The sequence below is a fragment of the Schistocerca piceifrons genome, chromosome 1 (assembly GCF_021461385.2).
Source record: "Schistocerca piceifrons isolate TAMUIC-IGC-003096 chromosome 1, iqSchPice1.1, whole genome shotgun sequence".
Lineage (NCBI taxonomy): Eukaryota > Metazoa > Arthropoda > Insecta > Orthoptera > Acrididae > Schistocerca > Schistocerca piceifrons.
Window position 1 is genome coordinate 66205219 of NC_060138.1, and position 19128 is coordinate 66224346.

General features: G+C 42.9%; 1 protein-coding gene across 1 annotated transcript in view; it reads right to left on the reverse strand.

Annotated features, from left to right (window-relative positions):
* Positions 1-19128, reverse strand: part of LOC124799281 (heparan sulfate glucosamine 3-O-sulfotransferase 5) — a 135586-nt gene that overhangs the window by 5381 nt on the left and 111077 nt on the right. Inside the window, exon 3 of the mRNA XM_047262860.1 lies at positions 4128-4382. Within this exon, the coding sequence (XP_047118816.1) occupies positions 4128-4382 (255 nt within the window). The remainder of the gene's footprint in view (positions 1-4127; positions 4383-19128) is intronic.

The window sequence follows — 19128 nt, forward strand, 5'->3', positions numbered from 1 at the left end:
CATGTAAAAATAGCCGAATCACACTTATTCAATGACATAAGCTACAACTCATTCATGAAGAAGTGCAGGGTCACATTTATTGACCTATATGAAATAAAATAGTCGTAACTTCTGAATGGTTTGCATTAGGACGCTGAAACTGCACGGCTGCCCGCCAAGCATGATGGGAATGATAAGACGCGTTGATGACATTACGTGAGGATGACAGTCAGATTACTGTACGTGGCTACTGCGTAACGTCAACGATGGTTTGTTGGCTCCTTTCCATTACATCATGAGTGATGAAGCATGGTTTCATCTTTCCGTTGATGTGAATTCACAGAACACGAGGTACTGGGCAACGTAGAACGCTAACACTGTGTGTCAGCAACCACTCCATGATGAAAAAAAATCTGCGTCTGGTGCGGTATAACAGGTGTCCATTCGCTCCAGTACCACTTCACATATTAGTCTAGTCCACGTCACGTCGTGTTGCGGCACTTCAGCGTGCTCACGGGGGCCCTACACAATATTAGGCAGGTGTACCAGTTTCTTTTGCTCTGCATCTCACATGCATCCGACGTCTTTTTAAGAGCTAAAGCCACTGATCCGTGGTAAAATTTGCTGTTTTGAAGAGCGCGCCGCAGCGCGTAGTGTAAAGCAGTCGTCCTCCGTTTCTGGCGGTGACGCCGCTGTGGCAATCGCAGCTTTGGTGTCTCCCTCGGGTGGGAAAAGGGGAAAAGTTGCCTGTTCACGTGCGTTTAAGGGGCGCTATGAGCTCGGCAGTTGGTCAACGGTGGCGAGTCTGGTCAGCTGGTCAGCCGGGTCAGTGTCTGTCTGTCGTCCGGAGTGCTAGTATGTGTTAGGTTCAAATGGCTCTGAGCACTATGGGACTTAACATCTGAGGTCATGAGTCCCCTAGAACTTAGAACTACTTAAACCTAACCAACCTAAGGACATCACACACATCCATGCCCGAGGCAGGATTCGAACCTGCGACCGTAGCTGTCGCGCGGTTTCAGACTGAAGCGCCTAGAACCGCTCGGCCACACCGGCCGGCAGTATGTGTTAGGCCGCCAGTCTGCTCGAGTTTGCTCAGGCAATGGTCATTGGCGGTTGGATCGATCGGTTGGTCGGTCGCGCACTGAGACACAAGAGGACTTGTCCGTCTTGAACGTCGGCGCGTGTGAGGTCGACACGTCGGTCCAGTGGGCCGCGCCGTATAGCGAGGGGTAGTGGCTTCGCGGTCGACTCGAGAGCAACATGAGCCAACCCACAACATCGGTCTGGCCGGTGCGAGCTGCGACGCTGTGAGACGAGAGATCGGCGCGCCTTCCTGCATCCGTTGATGCGGCTGGCAGCGTACGGTTCCGGAGAGCGTTTTGGGGGTGCTGCGCCAGTTCTTCGCCAGACATCGCAGTTTATTAGAAGTTAAGTGATTCGTGATATGTTGTTTCATTTACTTGTTAAATTCTACTTGTTTTCTTGGTCAATCTCTCGTCCCCAGCTTGCTCGTCTGTCTCTCGTCCGCATTTGTTAGGCAGTTAGTGTCTGTCTGTCTGTCGGTCTGCCAAACGTTAATAGCTGCCTCTGTCATGTTTGTCGGATTCGATGTTAACGAATTTATTGCTTAAGGTGTAAAGGCCGAATTCCTGAAATATGTTTTTATCTTGCCTATCATCTTGCGAGGTGCTATATGTGTAATGTAGAGCATGTTGGTACAAAAAATGGCTCTGAGCACTATGGGACTTAACAGCTGTGGTCATCAGTCCCCTAGAACTGAGAACTACTCAAACCTGACTAACCTAAGGACATCACACACATCCATGCCCGAGGCAGGATTCGAACCTGCGACCGTAGCAGTCGCGCGGTTCCGGACTGCGCGCCTAGAACCGCGAGACCACCGCGGCCGGCCATGTTGGTACATTTTATGTAAAACTGCGTTTCATGGATTTTTATTTAAATGGTAATTTTAGTATATAAACTTGCCACCCTTCCACCGTAAGAGTTCTTTTAAAAACAAGTTGCACTTTCGGTGGCAAATAATTTTAATGTGAGTGTTTTGTACCAGTTCCATCCCTTTCAAGGGGTGCATAGTTTATGTGTTTATGTGAGTTGTTAAAATTTTTAGTTTAAAGTAATCTGGTGTGTTGCAGATTTGCACCAGTGTAGTCTTTCAGAGGTTGTTGTGAACGGTCGTGACTACGGCCGTGTTAAAAGGGACCGGCAAGGTTCTCAGCCCGAAAGCTCATACTATATAAAAAAAAAATTGTTATTTCTTCCTCTGAATAAATTGTAACTTGGTATTTACAGGGTGCTTTCTGATTATAATTTTAAATCTGGAATAAAATTTCCATTTATTGAAAAAGTTTTTTTTATTTGGTTCATCACTTACCAATTGGCAACTACTTCCACGCTCACACAGTGTGATTAAATGTGTTAGTGATCGTGATGAATCGCTAGTGAATAAAGTAAATTCTTAAGAAAAGGTTCTGAAAGTAAATTCACGGTTCAGCCACATTGCAGCGCTGTTCACCAAGGACAAAAGTCGGTCGTGGTGGCCGAGCGGTTCTAGGCGCTTCAGTCCGAAACCGCGCGACTGCTACGGTCGCAGGTTCGAATCCTACCTCGGGAATGGAGGAGATTGATGGCCTCAAATGTTAAGCCTCATAGTGCTCAGAGCCATTTTTTCCAAGGACAGAAGTGTTGTAGTACCCGGTCCATTCCTGTAGGTCAAAATGTAATCTACTTCATACAAAGAATTGATTGTAACTTAACCTAACATAACCTCCTTGAACCCGCCAAAACGTGACGAAGGAGGTGGGGCGCACCGTCACCAAACTGTCGGGCCATGTTGTCGGGCTACTGGCGACGGTGTCTGTCGGTGCCACTGTGAACGCAGTCTGTATCGCGCCCAGAGCAGCGGTGAAAATACTGCATCGTAATACATTTATGCTTGACCCTGTATATTGCTTAAATTAAGTGCTTTCCGTAATGCATCCTGCTCCTGGAAGGGAAGTTACCGAATCTGAATTTTAGTCATTACCATGTAAGAAGGCTATTTACAATTTGTACAGAAAGCAGATGGCAGTTATAAGAGTCGAGGGACATGAAAGGGAAGCGGTGGTTGGGAAGGGAATGAGACAGGGTTGTAGCCTATCCCCGATGTTGTTCAATCTGTATATTGAGCAAGCAGTAAAGGAAACAAAAGAAAAATTGGGAGTAGGTATTAAAATCCATGGAGAAGAAATAAAAAGCTTGAGGTTCGCCGATGACATTGTAATTCTGTCAGAGACAGCAAAGGACTTGAAAGAGCAATTGAACGGAATGGACATTGTCTTGAAAGGAGGATATAAGATGAACATCAACAAAACCAAAATGAGGATAACGGAATGTAGTCGAATTAAGTCGGGTGATGCTGGGGGAATTAGATTAGGAAATGAGACATTTAAAGTAGTAAAGGAGTTTTGCTATTTGGGGAGCAAAATAACTGATGATGATCGAAGTAGAGACGATATAAAATGTAGACAGGCAATGGCAAAGAAAGCGTTTCTGAAGAAGAGAAATTTGTTAACATCGAGTATAGATTTAAGTGTCAGGAAGTCGTTTCTGAAAGTATTTGAATGGAGTGTAGCCATGTATGGAAGTAAAACATGGACGACAAATAGTTTGGACAAGAAGAGAATAGAAGCTTTCGAAATGTGGTGCTACAGAAGAATGCTGAAGATTAGATGGGTAGGTGACATAACTAATGAGGGGGTATTGAATAGAATTGGGGAGGAGTTTGTGGCACAACATGACCAGAAGAAGGGATCGGTTGGTAGGACATGTTCTGAGGCATAAAGGGATCACCAGTTTAGTATTGGAGGGCGGCGTGGAGGGTAAAAGTCGTAGAGGGAGACCAGGAGATGAATACACTAAGCAGATTCAAAAGGGTGTAGGTTGCAGTAGGTACTGGGAGATGAAGAAGCTTGCGCAGGATAGAGTGGCATGGAGAGCTGCATCAAACCAGTCTCTGGACTGAAGACCACAACATCAACAAATATGTAAGACTTCCGTCGCTGCGCAGGTCTATTACGTGTTGGATTTGTGGTGGAAGACAGGATGAGGCGGTTGGTGAGTGCTGGAAGAGCAGAAGGCGAACTCACCTCGAGCCAGCGCGGCACGAAGGTGTGGTAGAGCGAGATGGCGAGCGGCCGGTAGGCGACGTTGACGGAGCCGTCGGGCCGCAGCGCCAGCTGCTCGAAGGAGCGCGCGGGCGGCGGCGGCTGTCCCGCCGTGGCGGCCGTGGCGGCCGCGTGGCTGCGCAGCTGCGTGTAGTCCGAGATGGCGCGCGTCACCGGCTCGCGCACGATCACCAGCAGCTTGACGCTCGCGTTCATCGCCCGGATGCGCTCCGGCACCTGCCGGCACGCGAACACCCGTCACCCTGGAAACCTCTCCGCACAACGGGCGTTACACACTGCACAACCGAGTACACCGTCCTCGAGGGACAGCACAGTGAAGGCTGCGACTGTTGATAAATACAAACGTTCAAATGTGCAGCGCCTTATCCTGCGAGGCTAAATACAAATAAAACAGTTCTTGCGTCAGCCACTCGTTTATATTGCCACTATGCGATTAGATGCTTCATACCACCATATTCAGGTGGTGAGCTGTATTTTTTTTTTTTTTTTTTTTATACATAGATGGTGTTGGTGAAGAGTACAGACGTCACTTCACATGAGCAGCTGTGTAGTTATTTTGCGTCTTTTGCTGATGATAAAATTGTTTAATTGTCTAACTACAATAATACAAGAAATGTATGTGGATACATATCTCAAGTGAAAATTGGTAGTACACTTTCACAGAAATTTGGAACAAGCAAGGGTCTGTTACCACGTTGCCCCATGTCACCAACATTATTTAAAATCTATTGTTGTGGTCTTCAGTCCTCAGACTGATTTGATGCAGCTCTCCATGCTACTCTATCCTGTGCAAGCTTCTTCATCTCTGAGTGCCTACTGCAACCTACATCCTTCTGAATTTGTTTAGTGTATTCATCTCTTGGTCTCCCTCTACGATTTTTACCCTCCACGCTGCCCTTCAATACTAAATAGGTGATCCCTTGATGCTTCAGAACTTAACCTACCAACCGATCCCTTCTTATAGTCAAATGGTGCCACAAATTCCTCTTCTCCCCAATTCTATTCAGTACCTCCTCATTACTTATGTGATCTAGCCATCTGTTCTTCAGCATTCTTCTGTAGTACCACATTTCGAAAGCTTCTATTCTCTTTTTGTCTAAACTATTTATCGTCCACGTTTCACTTCCATACATGGGTACACTCCACACAAATACTTTCAGAAAAGACTTCCTGACACTTAAATCTATATTCGATTTTAACAAATTTCTCTTCTTCAGAAACGCTTCCCTATATAGATATTAGTCTTAAGACATGGTCTCGTAAATGAGATGTGACTGGGCTAGAAATTAAAGATGGCGGCTATTTACATCACCTACTTTTGCCGATGATCGAGTAGTTATAGCATAAAACGTGGAGGATGCAGACTGTATATGTGTAACCAATTAGCAATGGGATGCAAAAACTGCGGACTCAGGATTAATTTCCAAAAAAAAAAAAAAAGAAAAAATAGAGTACCTCTCTAATGATCCGGATTACTCATACATACAGGGGAAGAAAATTAAGAAGGTCAATTCCTTCTATTATTTGGGATCCATTTTGAAGTTGCAGGGAAAATCAGAGGTAGAAATTAATGAAAACATCAGCAGTGAAAAGAAGGTCATTGGGATGCTTAATTAAGTCTTATGGAGCAGAAATGTAATAAATCGAACCAAAAAAATCATATATAAATCGACACTAGGGAGCGTAGTTATGTATGGAGTGGACACTTTGACTAAAAATCTGAAACACCTAAAAAAACTGAAAACGACAGAAATAGGCTTCTGGAGAAGACCAGCAAGAATTTCTAGAAAAGAAAAAGAATGGAACGACGAAATAATAAAGAGAATGGAAATAAGAGAAAGACTACATGGCGTGATGGATAGAAGGAAGTTACAGTGGTACGCGCATGTAAGAAGCATGGAGGAAACCAGAATTCCGAAAATGATCCTGGAACGGGAACCAGAGGGAAAGAAGAGAAGAGGACGCCCTATGACAACCTGACACCAAAATGTAAGATTAACAGTGAGAAGACCTGGCGCAGAGGAAGAAAGTACATAAGATCGAAACACCTTGAGGGACATCCAGACGAGATTAAGATCTTACGTAAAAGATGTAATAATTTCCTGCTATTTGTTATGTTGGAGAAATACCTTTGTATAGAGGAAAAACTCAATAAACAAATAAAAAATAACAGAAATTGTTTATTCAGAAAGAGCACTTTAGATATTAAAGAAATTGTATTTCTGACCGTGAATTGCACTTACAGGCACGGTAACGCTGTTAAAATTCTGCGTACTGTTGCCAGATGTGTGTCCCCTCCAACGCACATTATCCGGGGTGAAGAAAAATTTGCGTGCTCGTACTTCGCAGTGCAATTGCTCACATGCTGGCACTTCAAAAATGGTTCTCACATACAATTGGGGGAGGGTACACAGAAAACAAGTTTGGAATCCAGTAGATGCAGTGGTGTGAAATAACTCGCGTCCACTACATGCAAAATGTTTCTTCAAAAGTTAACCAGTGAAACTTCCATTTCTGTGTTCGTAGTACGTAACTGTAAATGTTTTGTAGGAGATCCACTGTAATCGCTGTATGAGGCCCGTACTACGCGGGCTACTTTTAGCAAATAGAACCAAATAAGCCTCGACGCAGAATCGAACCCTCGACCTCCTGCATGCTGACTTAAAACGCTATCCACTGTAGTAACTGCACACCGCTAGTGAGGTATCGTGACAGATGTAGTTACTGTACACGTGATTACAGTGTTCTCAGATTGCCAATCTTTAATGTCCATTTAATGCCCGAAATATGGCCAGGACGAAATTTTGTGATAGATATTTTTGTATTGCCAGTATGTGAGGAATCTCACTACTAAGTTAGAGTGCGTGAATTTTTCTTTACCTTGTATAATACACTGTCACTTCAGAGACGCGTAAATATAATGTGCAGAGGAGCAGATATACATCTGCCAAAAACATGCAGACTTTCAATAGCACTACCGTGCCTGTTAGAAATTCATGTTTTTTAACCTCTAAAGTGCATTTTCTAAATAAACAATTTTTATCATTAGCAAAAAATGCAAAATGACCTACACTGCCCGTGGTCTGCTCCTGCGAAAATCCGTGTGTACTCTTCACCAGCACCAGCCAAGTAAATAAGTAGTTCTCCACCGGCAGGTTATGGTATGCACCACCGGATCGTACATCGGCAAAATAAACAAGTGACTTACACAGAAACTGTTTGTACTGCATAAGTTGTTGAAGTGACTTAACACCACCAGAAACTGATATAAATCATATTCTGTCTTCGTGTGAGTCACATAGCGCTCAGCAAGCAAGCTTGTGCAAGAAACTAAGCAAACTGCAACACCAGCTTACTCTTAACAATGTCACTACCCCACATTTTTAACGAAGAAAATGTCCCACACAGTTGATGTAAACGCATTATTAAAGATATACGGGACTATGAATCAATTCATCAAAATATACCTTCAATAATTTATCTACTTTACTGGTCGTTGAGCTCCATGCCGTGTATTATATTGTTTTAAGAAGTACAGCAACCAGCCACTTTTTTATGTATTTTTATTTAATCTAATACGCGTTTCGGGCTTTCACCTAACTTCAGTTAGCGTAATACATATCTGAATCTTCAGTTTTATCGATGTAGTTGCTGATGTTTCAAATATGTATTACGCTAACTGAAGACTGGTGAAAGTCCGAACGCGTATTATATAAGATACAAATACATAATAAATGTCTGGTTGCTGTATTTCTTAAAATGACATTTACTGTGCTGTGTAATAATATAGAGTAGGACAGCAGAATAAACAAACTGCTGAAGCTGCAATAAAAAAAGCCAATCAGATGTATTGGAAGGCTGGCGCCAAGAGGGAAGAAAGAAATTTATGACACAACCTGACTGAATGTAGGGGCCGGTCGGTAACGTACATCCTGAGACTTCGAGATATCGTCAGTTTCGCAATGGGGGGAAATGTGGGTTGTAAAAATTGTGGAGGGAGATTCACCTCGAATACGGTAGGCAGCCTAAAGTGGATGTACGTTGGTGCGGTTCAGCTGAGACAAGAGTCTTGCACGAGATAGAGCAGCGTGGAAATATTCATCAAACCAGCCGTCGAACTGAAAAAACGACAGGAAAAGCAAGACAGCGCTGCAAAATCAAACAATTTGAAATACTGAAACAGTCATGTACATCAAAATAAATTATGCGCCATTGCTATGTAGACAACTGTACAATTTCAGTATAAGAATCAAAGATGATTATTAAATCAACAATAACCAACAAAAACTGGCTGATAAATATTCAGCTGAAGCTGAATCCTTGTTATACAACAGACTCCCTGGCAGTTTTTTTATTTAAAAAAAAGTGAAGCAACACCAATCTTCGAAGTATAAAAATAAATAAAAATAAAACTATAAGAGAGTACTTGAAAGCGTCAAGTTGGTATTGTTTCAAGTAATATTTTGAAGTTAGTCCACAAGAACTTGAAAAAAGTTGTGTTACGCTACTAGAGCAATATGCTGAGATATACTGTATACACTGTGCCAGTGAGAACAGTGAGAAACGCACATGGCGCTTTTCATATTTGACTAATACCCAGGAAAGGTAGCGGAAAATAAAATTTAGTGCCTATATCTACACTACTGGCCATTAAAATTGCTACATCACGAAAATGACGTGCTACAGACGCGAAATTTAACCGACAGAAAGAAGATGCTGTGATATGTAAATGATTAGCTTTTCAGAGCATTCAAACAAGGTTGGAGCCGGTGGCGACACCTGACATGAGGAAAGTTTCCAACCGATTTCTCATACACAAACAGCAGTTGACCGGCGTTGCCTTACCGTCACGTTTCCATCACGGATTGTAGCCTATCGCCATTGTGGTTTATCGTATCGTGACATTGCTGCTCGTGTTGGTCGAGATCCAATGACTGTTAGCAGAATATGGAATCGGTGGGTTCAGGACGGTAATACGGAACGCCGTGCTGGATCCCAACGGCCTCGTATCACTAGCAGTCGAGATGACAGGCATCTTATCCGCATGGCTGTAACGGATCGTGCAGCCACGTCTCGATCCCTGAGTCAACAGATGGGGACGTTTGCAAGACAAGAACCATTTGCACGAACAGTTCGACGACGTTTGCAGCAGCATGGACTATCAGCTCGGAGACCATTGCTGCGGTTACCCTTGACGCTGCATCACAGACAGGAGCGTCTGCGATGGTGTACTCAACGACGAACCTGTGTGCACGAATGGCAAAACGTCATTTTTTCGGATGAATCCAGGTTCTGTTTACAGCATCATGATGGTCGCATCCGTGTTTGGCGACATCGCGGTGAACGCACATTGGAAGCGTGTATTCGTCGTCGCCATACTGGCGTATCACCCGGCAGTGATGGTATCGGGTGCCATTGGTTACACGTCTCGGTCACCTCTTGTTCGCATTGACGGCACTTTGAACAGTGGACGTTACATTTCAGATGTGTTACAACCCGTGGCTCTATCCTTCATTCAATCCCTCCGAAACCCGAAACCCTACATTTCAGAAGGATAATGGACGACCGCATGTTGCAGGTCCTGTACGGGCCTTTTTGGATACGGAAATTGTTCGACTGCTGCCCTGGCCAGCACATTCTCTAGATCTCTCACTAACTGAAAACGTCTGGTCAATGGTGGCCGAGCAACTGGCTCGTCATAATACGCCAGTCACTACTCTTGATGAACTGTGGTATCGTGTGAAGTGCATGAGCAGCTGTACCTGTACACGCCATCTCTGTTTGACTCAATGCCTAGGCGTATCAAGGCCGTTATTACGGCCAGAGGTGGTTGTTCTGGGTACTGATTTCTCAGGATCTATGCACCCAAATTGCGTGAAAATGTGATCAAAAAATGGTTCAAATGGCTCTGAGTACTATGAGACTTAACTACTGTGGTCATCAGTCCCCTAGAACTTAGAACTACTTAAACCTAACTAACCTAAGGACATCACACACATCCATGCCCGAGGCAGGACTCGAATCTGCGACCGTAGCGGTCACGCGGTTCCAGACTGTAGCGCCTACAACCGCACGGCTTCACCTCTGCATGGTGAGGTCAGGGCTCGTGAAGTCGCACCGGCATTTCACGGACCACTGTTTGGAGAGCACCACTGTTTACCCTCTAGTGCTACCCATCGTGAACTGCTGAGCTGTTCCATTTAATAGGGTTGTTACATTTAATAGGGTAGTAAGCCAGTTGTGACTGGTACTCTAGACTGATCGCCGATAGAACGATATTAGGTATTAATATTTTACCATCTTCAACAACTGTAGTTGCATATACCAAAATAATCAGCAACCAGTTGCATGAAAGTAATTTAATTCCTTAATAGGCTCCAGGCACTTAGGTGATCGTGTGAGCTACTTAGTATGGGTAGAAGTTATACTTGACAACTTAAATAAATTAATAATTGGTTTCTTTTAACGACCTCCCCATACTCTCCCCACTCCCCCCCCCCCCCCCCGCCCCCCACTCCCCCGCCCTCGACCCCGGCTGATATAACTGCTGAAAGGGTCAAGGAAAATTTGAGTCTCTTTTTGAATGGATACCCGACTCATAGATATTATAGTTTGCGGTGACTTCAATCCACTCCAGATAGGTTGGCGAAAATACGTTTAAAGTCGATGGATAGTAGACATAAAACTTCATTCGGGACTGTATTAAATGTTCTCTCCCAAAATTATTTTGATCCTTTGATTCCAAAGTCCACACAGGTATGATTGCGACAATATACTATACCTCTTAGCGAGAAACAGTCCTGAACAAATAGAGAGCGTCATGACGGATACAAGGATTAGCGATCAAATGGTCGCTATAATTAGACAATACCGTAACGCCCAAATCCACCAAAAATAAACGGGAAATATTCGTATATCTATTTTAAAAAGCAGATCAAAATTCGCTTCACGGCTTCCTAAGAGACAGTCTCCATTCCTTCTATACTAAATATGTAAATATGTAAGCGTCGACCAAATATGGCTCAAATTCGAAGAAATTGAGAGGTTTATATCCACTTCATTAATAATGCACGAAAAAAAGCCCGCATTGTACACAAAACAAGACAGGACGCTGCCAAAGAAGGAACAAAACAGAATTTCAGATTTAAAATAATGCAAAATTTCAAGGACTAGCGGCAGTCTGCAAATGATCGAAACTTATTGTGGACTTAAATGCAAGATGCTTCTAACAGTTTCCACAACGAAACTATGTCTCGAAATCTGACAGAAAATCCAAAGAGTCTTCGGTCCTACGTAAGTTCTCTTAGCAGCAAGACACAATCAATATCTTCACTGCACTATAGCAATGGTTATGACGCTGGTGACAGCGCCGCTAAAGTGGGGTTACTGAGTACATTTTGCGGAATTTTTTTCAACAAAGATGGTGCAATAAATACGCCAAAAGTCGAATTAAGAAAAACTTTCAACACTAGTAATTTATAGGTATATACCTCAGGTCACTGAATAAAGGTCAGCTTTCCAGCTCATGTTTTATACCAGTTAGGTTCCTTTCGGAGTACATTGATGAAATGACACTGTTTTTAGCAGTCATACTAAACCGCTCGTTGGACGAAAGATCCGTACCTGAAGACTGCAAATTATACAGGTCACAGCAATGTACGCGTACAAGAAAGAAATCCGCTGAATTATAGGCTGATGTCATTGAAATAGATTTCTAGTAGGATTTCCTTACACGTACTGTGTTCAACATCGTGAAATATCTCGAAGAAAACGATGTATCGAAACATAACCACCATGGATTCAGAAAGTGTCCTTCTGTGAAACGCAACTAGTTCTTTATACAAACTAAGCAATGAGTTCTGTCGACAGAGGATCTCAAGTTGATTCCGTATTTATAGATTTACAGAAGGATTTTGACACAATTCTTCACAAACGGCTTGTGATCAAATTTAGTGCCATCGTCTCAGCTGTGCGACTGTATTCCTGATTTCCTGCCGTAAGGATCACAATTCACAGTAACTGACAGTTATTCAGTGAAGGTTCAGGTCCTCCATTGGAGTACTAAAAGTGTTTCGTTAACTTTCGGCTACACGATAAATCACACAAATTTAAAAGTTCTCTATTCACCTAACCATCTCGGAATTACAGTCACAAACAATTTAAATTATAACCATTACATAAAGAATGTTGTGGGGAAGGCGAAACAAATAGTTCGTTTTATTGACCGAACATTTAGAAGAAGCAACAAATCTACTAAAGAGACTGCCTAAATTACGCCTGTCCATCGTCTTTTCTAGTACTGCTGCACGGTATGGAATCTTTCCCAGATGGAGGACATCGGAAACGTTTATTAGTGTCATGAAATAGAGGAGAGTGTGTCTTGGATACGATAAGGGAGTGCGAGTGGCAATCATTAAAACAAAAGCGTTATTAATTTCGGTGAGACCTTTTCACGAAATTTCAATAAACAACTTTCTCCTCCGAATTCCAGGAGATTATCTTGACTCCCACTTACATAGGGAGAAATGACCACGGTCAGTGATTGATTTGTGAGGATGGGCGCTGGTACGCCGTACATCCTACAAAAAACCGTTAAAACGACGTTCTAAGAGGTCTAAATTAAAAAAACTTCCCCTGGAAGGTCACAGTTTTGGAACCTCCTTTTTTTTTTTTTTTTGTTTACAAATCAAGCAGTGCTCATAGTGACGTAGTAAGAAAACCGGTGCGCACACGACGGAAAGATTTGGGTATTGAATTTCCCTGAGTGCTATTCGAGAGTCGAGCAGTCGACAAATATTTTAAAATTGCCTCATGAAGCATCTATCAAACACTCAAGTGTTCTATAAAAAATAAGCCATCTGCGAACAGTCCTAGAAAGCTAAAAACTATGGCCTAACACTTTATTGAGATCTGTTTAAACAGAGATAACCTAGAGTATTTCATAAAAACCGTTCATGTGTAACCCTTTTAGGTGAGTAGGGAAGTCAACGTGAAAAGTCCATCAGCCAGTGTGGCATGTGAGTACCATCTCGTGACTGACCTGTGTTTCTAATAAAATCACTGCTCGAGTTTAATGAGTGACGCAAACCGAACCATCGTGATAAAATACGCCGGGTTTACAATAAATACAGTGAAGTAACTGCGGCTGTTTGGTACTGCTTGCTGGGTAAACCCTTTTGGATTAATTTTCATATGTATGGCGAAGTGTACATGTAGGTCTCGAATTACCAATGCAGGAGACGTGTTAAAAAACGGAGGAGGGGATGACACGCGAAACTGGCCCGTGACACGAACTCCCGAAGCAGAGTCGGCAAGTCTTCGCCTGGAAGGCAGTGGTGTAATCTTCAGTAGGCTACAAAATTTTGACGAACAACATCTCTCACAACCGTGTTCCAAAATAATCAAAACCGGTCGAAGCAGACATGCAAATGGAACATAAGAAATTGCGATCGTCAGCCGTTCTGCATAATGGCATTCCTTTATCGAATCTCGTTATCCGTCTAGTAGCGTGCCTAAAGTACTTAAAGGACGTTCTGTCGAAAGGTTTCGTGCCGGCGATACGGCGGGCACTTGTAAAGGAGTCATTTCGAGTAATATCGGAAATAATTTAGGCTCGTAATATGTTCGCCGGTGCAGCTCCCTCCCCAAAAAGTCCGGATTCATCGGTAGCCGCGGCAAACGGGGACACGGAGCTGTGATTACCTTGAAAGGGCACGGACTGAGCGCGCCCGACAGTAGCCGTTGGTTAGCTGATTAGTCTGGACAGAAGTTGAAAAACTCTGTTAAATATTTTGTGTGGCACAAATATAGAATGTGCTACTTACATTGTCGCCTTTTCATTAGCACAGTTTGAGTTTCACTATAACCTATAAAGTACATGGCGTATGACGTACAACGTAAACACTGTCTGCAACATTATGCAGAAACCAGTTCCGAAACAGGGAAAGCAATAAACAACTTGTCTCTGTATGTCCATCTTTTCAGAGATGGTCGCGGGACTCGGCTGTTCGCTGCAGGATGTCAAATCAAACACTTTTCAGCCGTCTAATTTCCAAACTTATTTTATTTGGCATCCGGTTTCGGCGATTTACTAAGCCATCTCCAGGCCCCTGACCGGGGTGTAGGAAGATTCCAATCTCGGTTCCGGTCGGCAGATCATGATTGAAGTGATCGCTGTAGAGAGCAGAAATCAACAGATACCAGTATTTAAATACTGGCCCCTATTTTGAAGCCGGCCGGGGTGGCCGAGCGGTTCTAGGCGCTACAGTCTGGAACCGCGCGACCGCTACGGTCGCAGGTTCGAATCCTGCCTCGGGCATGGATGTGTGTCCTTATATTAGTTAGGTTTAAGTAGTTCTAAGTTCTAGGGGACTGATGACCAAAGAAGTTGAGTCCCCTAGTGCTCAGAGCCCCTATTTTGAAGAACCGAGGTTGGAATCTTCCTACACGTCAGTCAGCGGACTGAAGACGGCGTAATAAATGGCCGAAACTGGTAAACAGATAAAATAAGTTTGGAAATTAGACGGTTGAAAGGTGTTTGATTTGACATCCAATAAACAATTTGAATCATATTGAATCATATCACTGCAGTCAGTTATATAAAAAAAATTCGAAACCGAAGAGAACAAGAGAATCAAAAAATGTGTAGAAACCAACAAAATTTTGCACACAGTTTAAGCAAGATTTCGAAAGAATGATTCAGCAATTTATCTAATAAACAGAATTGCAACTAGCATAACAGAAGAAATAAACAGAACTCACTGGGTGCTTACTCCATTTTTATACGTACGGTCAGTGTTGTACAAGAATGGAATAGCTGTATTAATATATTAGCTTTACCAACAATGATTCCCACCTACGGTTCTAAACACAGTGCACAACCTACTGAAAAACAGAAGAAAATTAAAGTTCTAGTAATTGTGCCCTGTCTGACGCAGTTTAACCAAAGGCAGGAGTGGCTTAAGGCACACTACTATCACAGATGAGTGGAACGAAGGTTTGGCACTGGACACGCACGATGTTGATAACAACAAGAGAAGCAAAACGGACAATGCTGCGGTACCATGCAAAACTACAAAAGGGATACACCAGGAGCCGAAAGACAATCAGCGAGGTATCTGCAGACTAAGGTATCGGACGCACTGTGCAAGCAGTAAATGAAGCGATATATTTGGTGTGTAAACTTTACTACTCGCTACACTGAAAAAAAAAGTCCATCAGATAATAGGGGAAACTATCAAGACAATCTTGCTGTTTAAGATACTTATGGAATACGTATTGTTTCACAGTCTGGATGGGCAGCAATACACAAATGGCGAAAATAGCGTTTGCTTACTGTAGGCAGACTCAATCACTCCACAGACAATACGCTAGTACAGGAATTAACTCCAAGTCAGGATGACGAAGGAGAAACTGGCAGCAAATTGCGGACTAATCGGGCTGCAGACCAAGAGGCTCACAAAGGACATACTAAAGCAACACTTAATAACGCCGAACTTCCATCGATCCCAATACCTGCATCCAAAGACCACTATACTGAGACCAATAGTATTTACGTGAGGACCTCGAGCAAGTACGACTGGAAGAGGAAGAAAAATCAGAACCGTCGAAAGAGTACAGAAAGTATAGTTTTAGACAAACAATTCGAGATAAAGCATATACATTTGAACAACAGAGAATACTGGGACCAAACGGAATAAAACAACCACTTCTGACTTGGGTTTTGGTAGTTTCTTCAGTTGTAACGTGAATGTCAGAGCATGGCACTCCAACTAATACCAAAAAAAAGAAAAAACACAAAATAAAATAAATAAAGGACCAACAATTCCATCCCCAATCGTAAATAAGTGGTGACCCATCGGACCTAACACAAGCACTATCCTAAGTATGAAAAGGATGCTACACATGTGCAGTGTATTAATTTTTTCTGATGAAGCCTCGTTGTACTCGTATTTTCATGAACTTGCTAAACAATAGACTTTGGACTTCTGAAAAGTCCCATCAGTTACATCAAGAAAACTGAGGTGGGCAAGTAGTGCAACAAAAATTATTTGCCCGGTTTTTGTCCACCACGCCATAATCTCTGACGGGTAAACGAACAACATGTGACGTTTCTTTTTGAGAGAACTAACAACTAATGAAAAGGTATACGCGTATTCCATGCAGAACAATGCAGGGTCGGGCACCATCAATGTGTCTATAACGGTATCAAGAACTGTATTTATTGTGAGGGTCTGTAATATTCTCGTCAGATACAGTATCTGAGCTGGTCAGTCGATATAACACCGATACTTTATAAGGTTTCAGTTTCAGTTTGTTCACAGGTCTACGAACAGATGATTCAGACGGACACCTTAGTCTAAGGAGCTAAATGGCGCACTATTTTCTTGGATGTATTGGCAAGCTCATTCACAACTCTTCTACGTATGCCATCTGCCACACTGTCAGAGCAACGCGCTGAAGCGTTATACAGTGATAGACATTCATCTGCGAAGGTACAGTATTGGAAACCGCGCAATGCCAGAGACAGTGCTTATGTCACGCGTGAAGCATCCTGAATGGCACAGTGGGAAATGCCCAGAAGATTTGGGACCCTTGATACAATAAAACTCTTGCGTGTTCTCCAAGAGAGATTTATTAAAAAAGGAAAGAGTTTGCATGTGTTTTTACTGGCTTAGAGAAACTTTTTGACAATGTGAATTGCGAAAATCGAAGGGGAAAAGGCTTCGGTAAGACTGAAAAAATTAGTGAAGGATGCAAGATGCAAGACAACGCCATTGTCTGTATCTTACGTTTTTGAATTTATAAGCATTATTTACCAACTGACAAGAGTGTAAAAGTCAGACACGCAGAATGTGGGTTTTAAATGTAGTACTTCTAGCCAGGGATACAAAGAGCTCTACATCTATATCTACATTTATACTCCGCAAGCCACCCAACGGTGTGTGGCGGAGGGCACTTTACGTACCGCTGTCATTACCTCCCTTTCCTGTTCCAGTCGCGTATGGTTCACGGGAAGAACGACTGCCGGAAAGCCTCCGTGCGCTCTCGAATGTCTTTAATTTTACATTTGTGATCTCCTCGGGAGGTATAAGTGGGGGGAAGCAATATATTCGATACCTCATCCAGAAACGCACCCTCTCGAAACCTGGACAGCAAGCTACACCGCGATGCAGAGCGCCTCTCTTGCAGAGTCTGCCACTTGAGTTTGCTAAACATCTCCGTAACGATATCACGCTTACCAAATAATCCTGTGACGAAACGCGCCGCTCTTCTTTGGATCTTCTCTATCTCCTATGTCAACCCGACCTGGTACGGATCCCACACTGATGAGCAATACTCAAGTATAGGTCGAACGAGTGTTTTGTAAGCCACCTCCTTTGTTGATGGACTACATTTTCTAAGGACTCTCCAATGAATCTCAACCTGGCACCCGCCTTACCAACAATTAATTTTATATGATCATTCGACTTCAAATCGTTCCGTACGCATGCTCCCAGATATTTTACAGAAGTAACTGCTACCAGTGGTTGTTCCGCTATCATATAATCATACAATAAAGGATCCTTCTTTCTACGTATTCACAATACATTACATTTGTCTGTGTTAAGGGTCAGTTGCCACTCCCTGCACCAAGTTCCTATCCGGTGCAGATCTTCCTGCATTACGCTGCAATTTTCTAATGCTGCAACTTCTCTGTATACTACAGCATCATCCGCGAAAAGCCGCATGGAACTTCCGACACTATCTACTAGGTCATTTATATATATAATGTGAAAAGCAATGGTCCCATAACACTCCCCTGTGGCACGCCAGAGGTTACTTTAACGTCTGTAGACGTCTCTCCATTGAGAACACCATGCTGTGTTCTGTTTGCTAAAAACTCTTCAATCCAGCCTCACAGCTGGTCTGATATTCCGTAGCCTCTTACTTTGTTTATCAGGCGTCAGTGCGGAACTGTATCGAACGCCTTCCGGAAGTCAAGGAAAATGGCATCTACTTGCGAGCCTGTATCTAATATTTTATGGGTCTCATGAACAAATAAAGCGAGTTGGGTCTCACACGATCGCTGTTTCCAGAATCCATGTTGATTCCTACAGAGTAGATTGTGGGTTTCCAGAAATGACATGATACGCGAGCAAGAAATTATGGAGTAGGTGGAAAACACTGAAAATATTACGAAATGACAATAAACGCAAAAAAATGTTAGTGGTGAATAGGACGAACGCCGGACATTTGCCACGCCGGACTTTTGCCACACTTCCCCTTTCGCCAGGTAGCGACCCCTCAGGGAAGGGACGCCCTTCCTCGTACTACTTCTGTCCGCTTTCAAACCGCCGTCTCCACATCTTACTCGATACAACCAGTACGTAAGGGACCTTCGTCTTCGACATCTTGGCCAAATACAGAGCTTCTTTTCCGAAATTCGAGTGTTTGTAACTTTTGGGAAACGAAAGCAATACCGACGATTATGTCAATATGTAATTAGTTCTGGAAGTATGAATATAGATTCCTCTGTCTGTACGGTAGCTTCCTTTCACGCATACTGATGCAATAGAAACAGTCCATCACCATGGGAGCAACAAGAAAGGAACGATGTAAACAGAATGCGAATGTTCGCTAATCATTTCTTTTTGATCACTGCATTTGTGCCTACTTTAATTACTACAACTGCATGCCCAAAAGACAACAAGGGAAGAAGAAATGGGTATGTGAATGTTTGAAAAGAAGAACGACATACTCCATATTAATGTATTCTCCAAAATGCGATATCCCTTGCGGCGAAACGTTAGTTAATAAAGTGTAGCGGGACAATGTTCAAAACATAACAGAAAATACGTTCACTAAATAGAGATAAGAACATCTCTGATTGACATGTCATCTAAAGTCGACGTACAATTTTAAAATGTTAGAAATAAGGAAATGAAGTAATACAGAATGCTATGCTTGTAACGTACGTTGT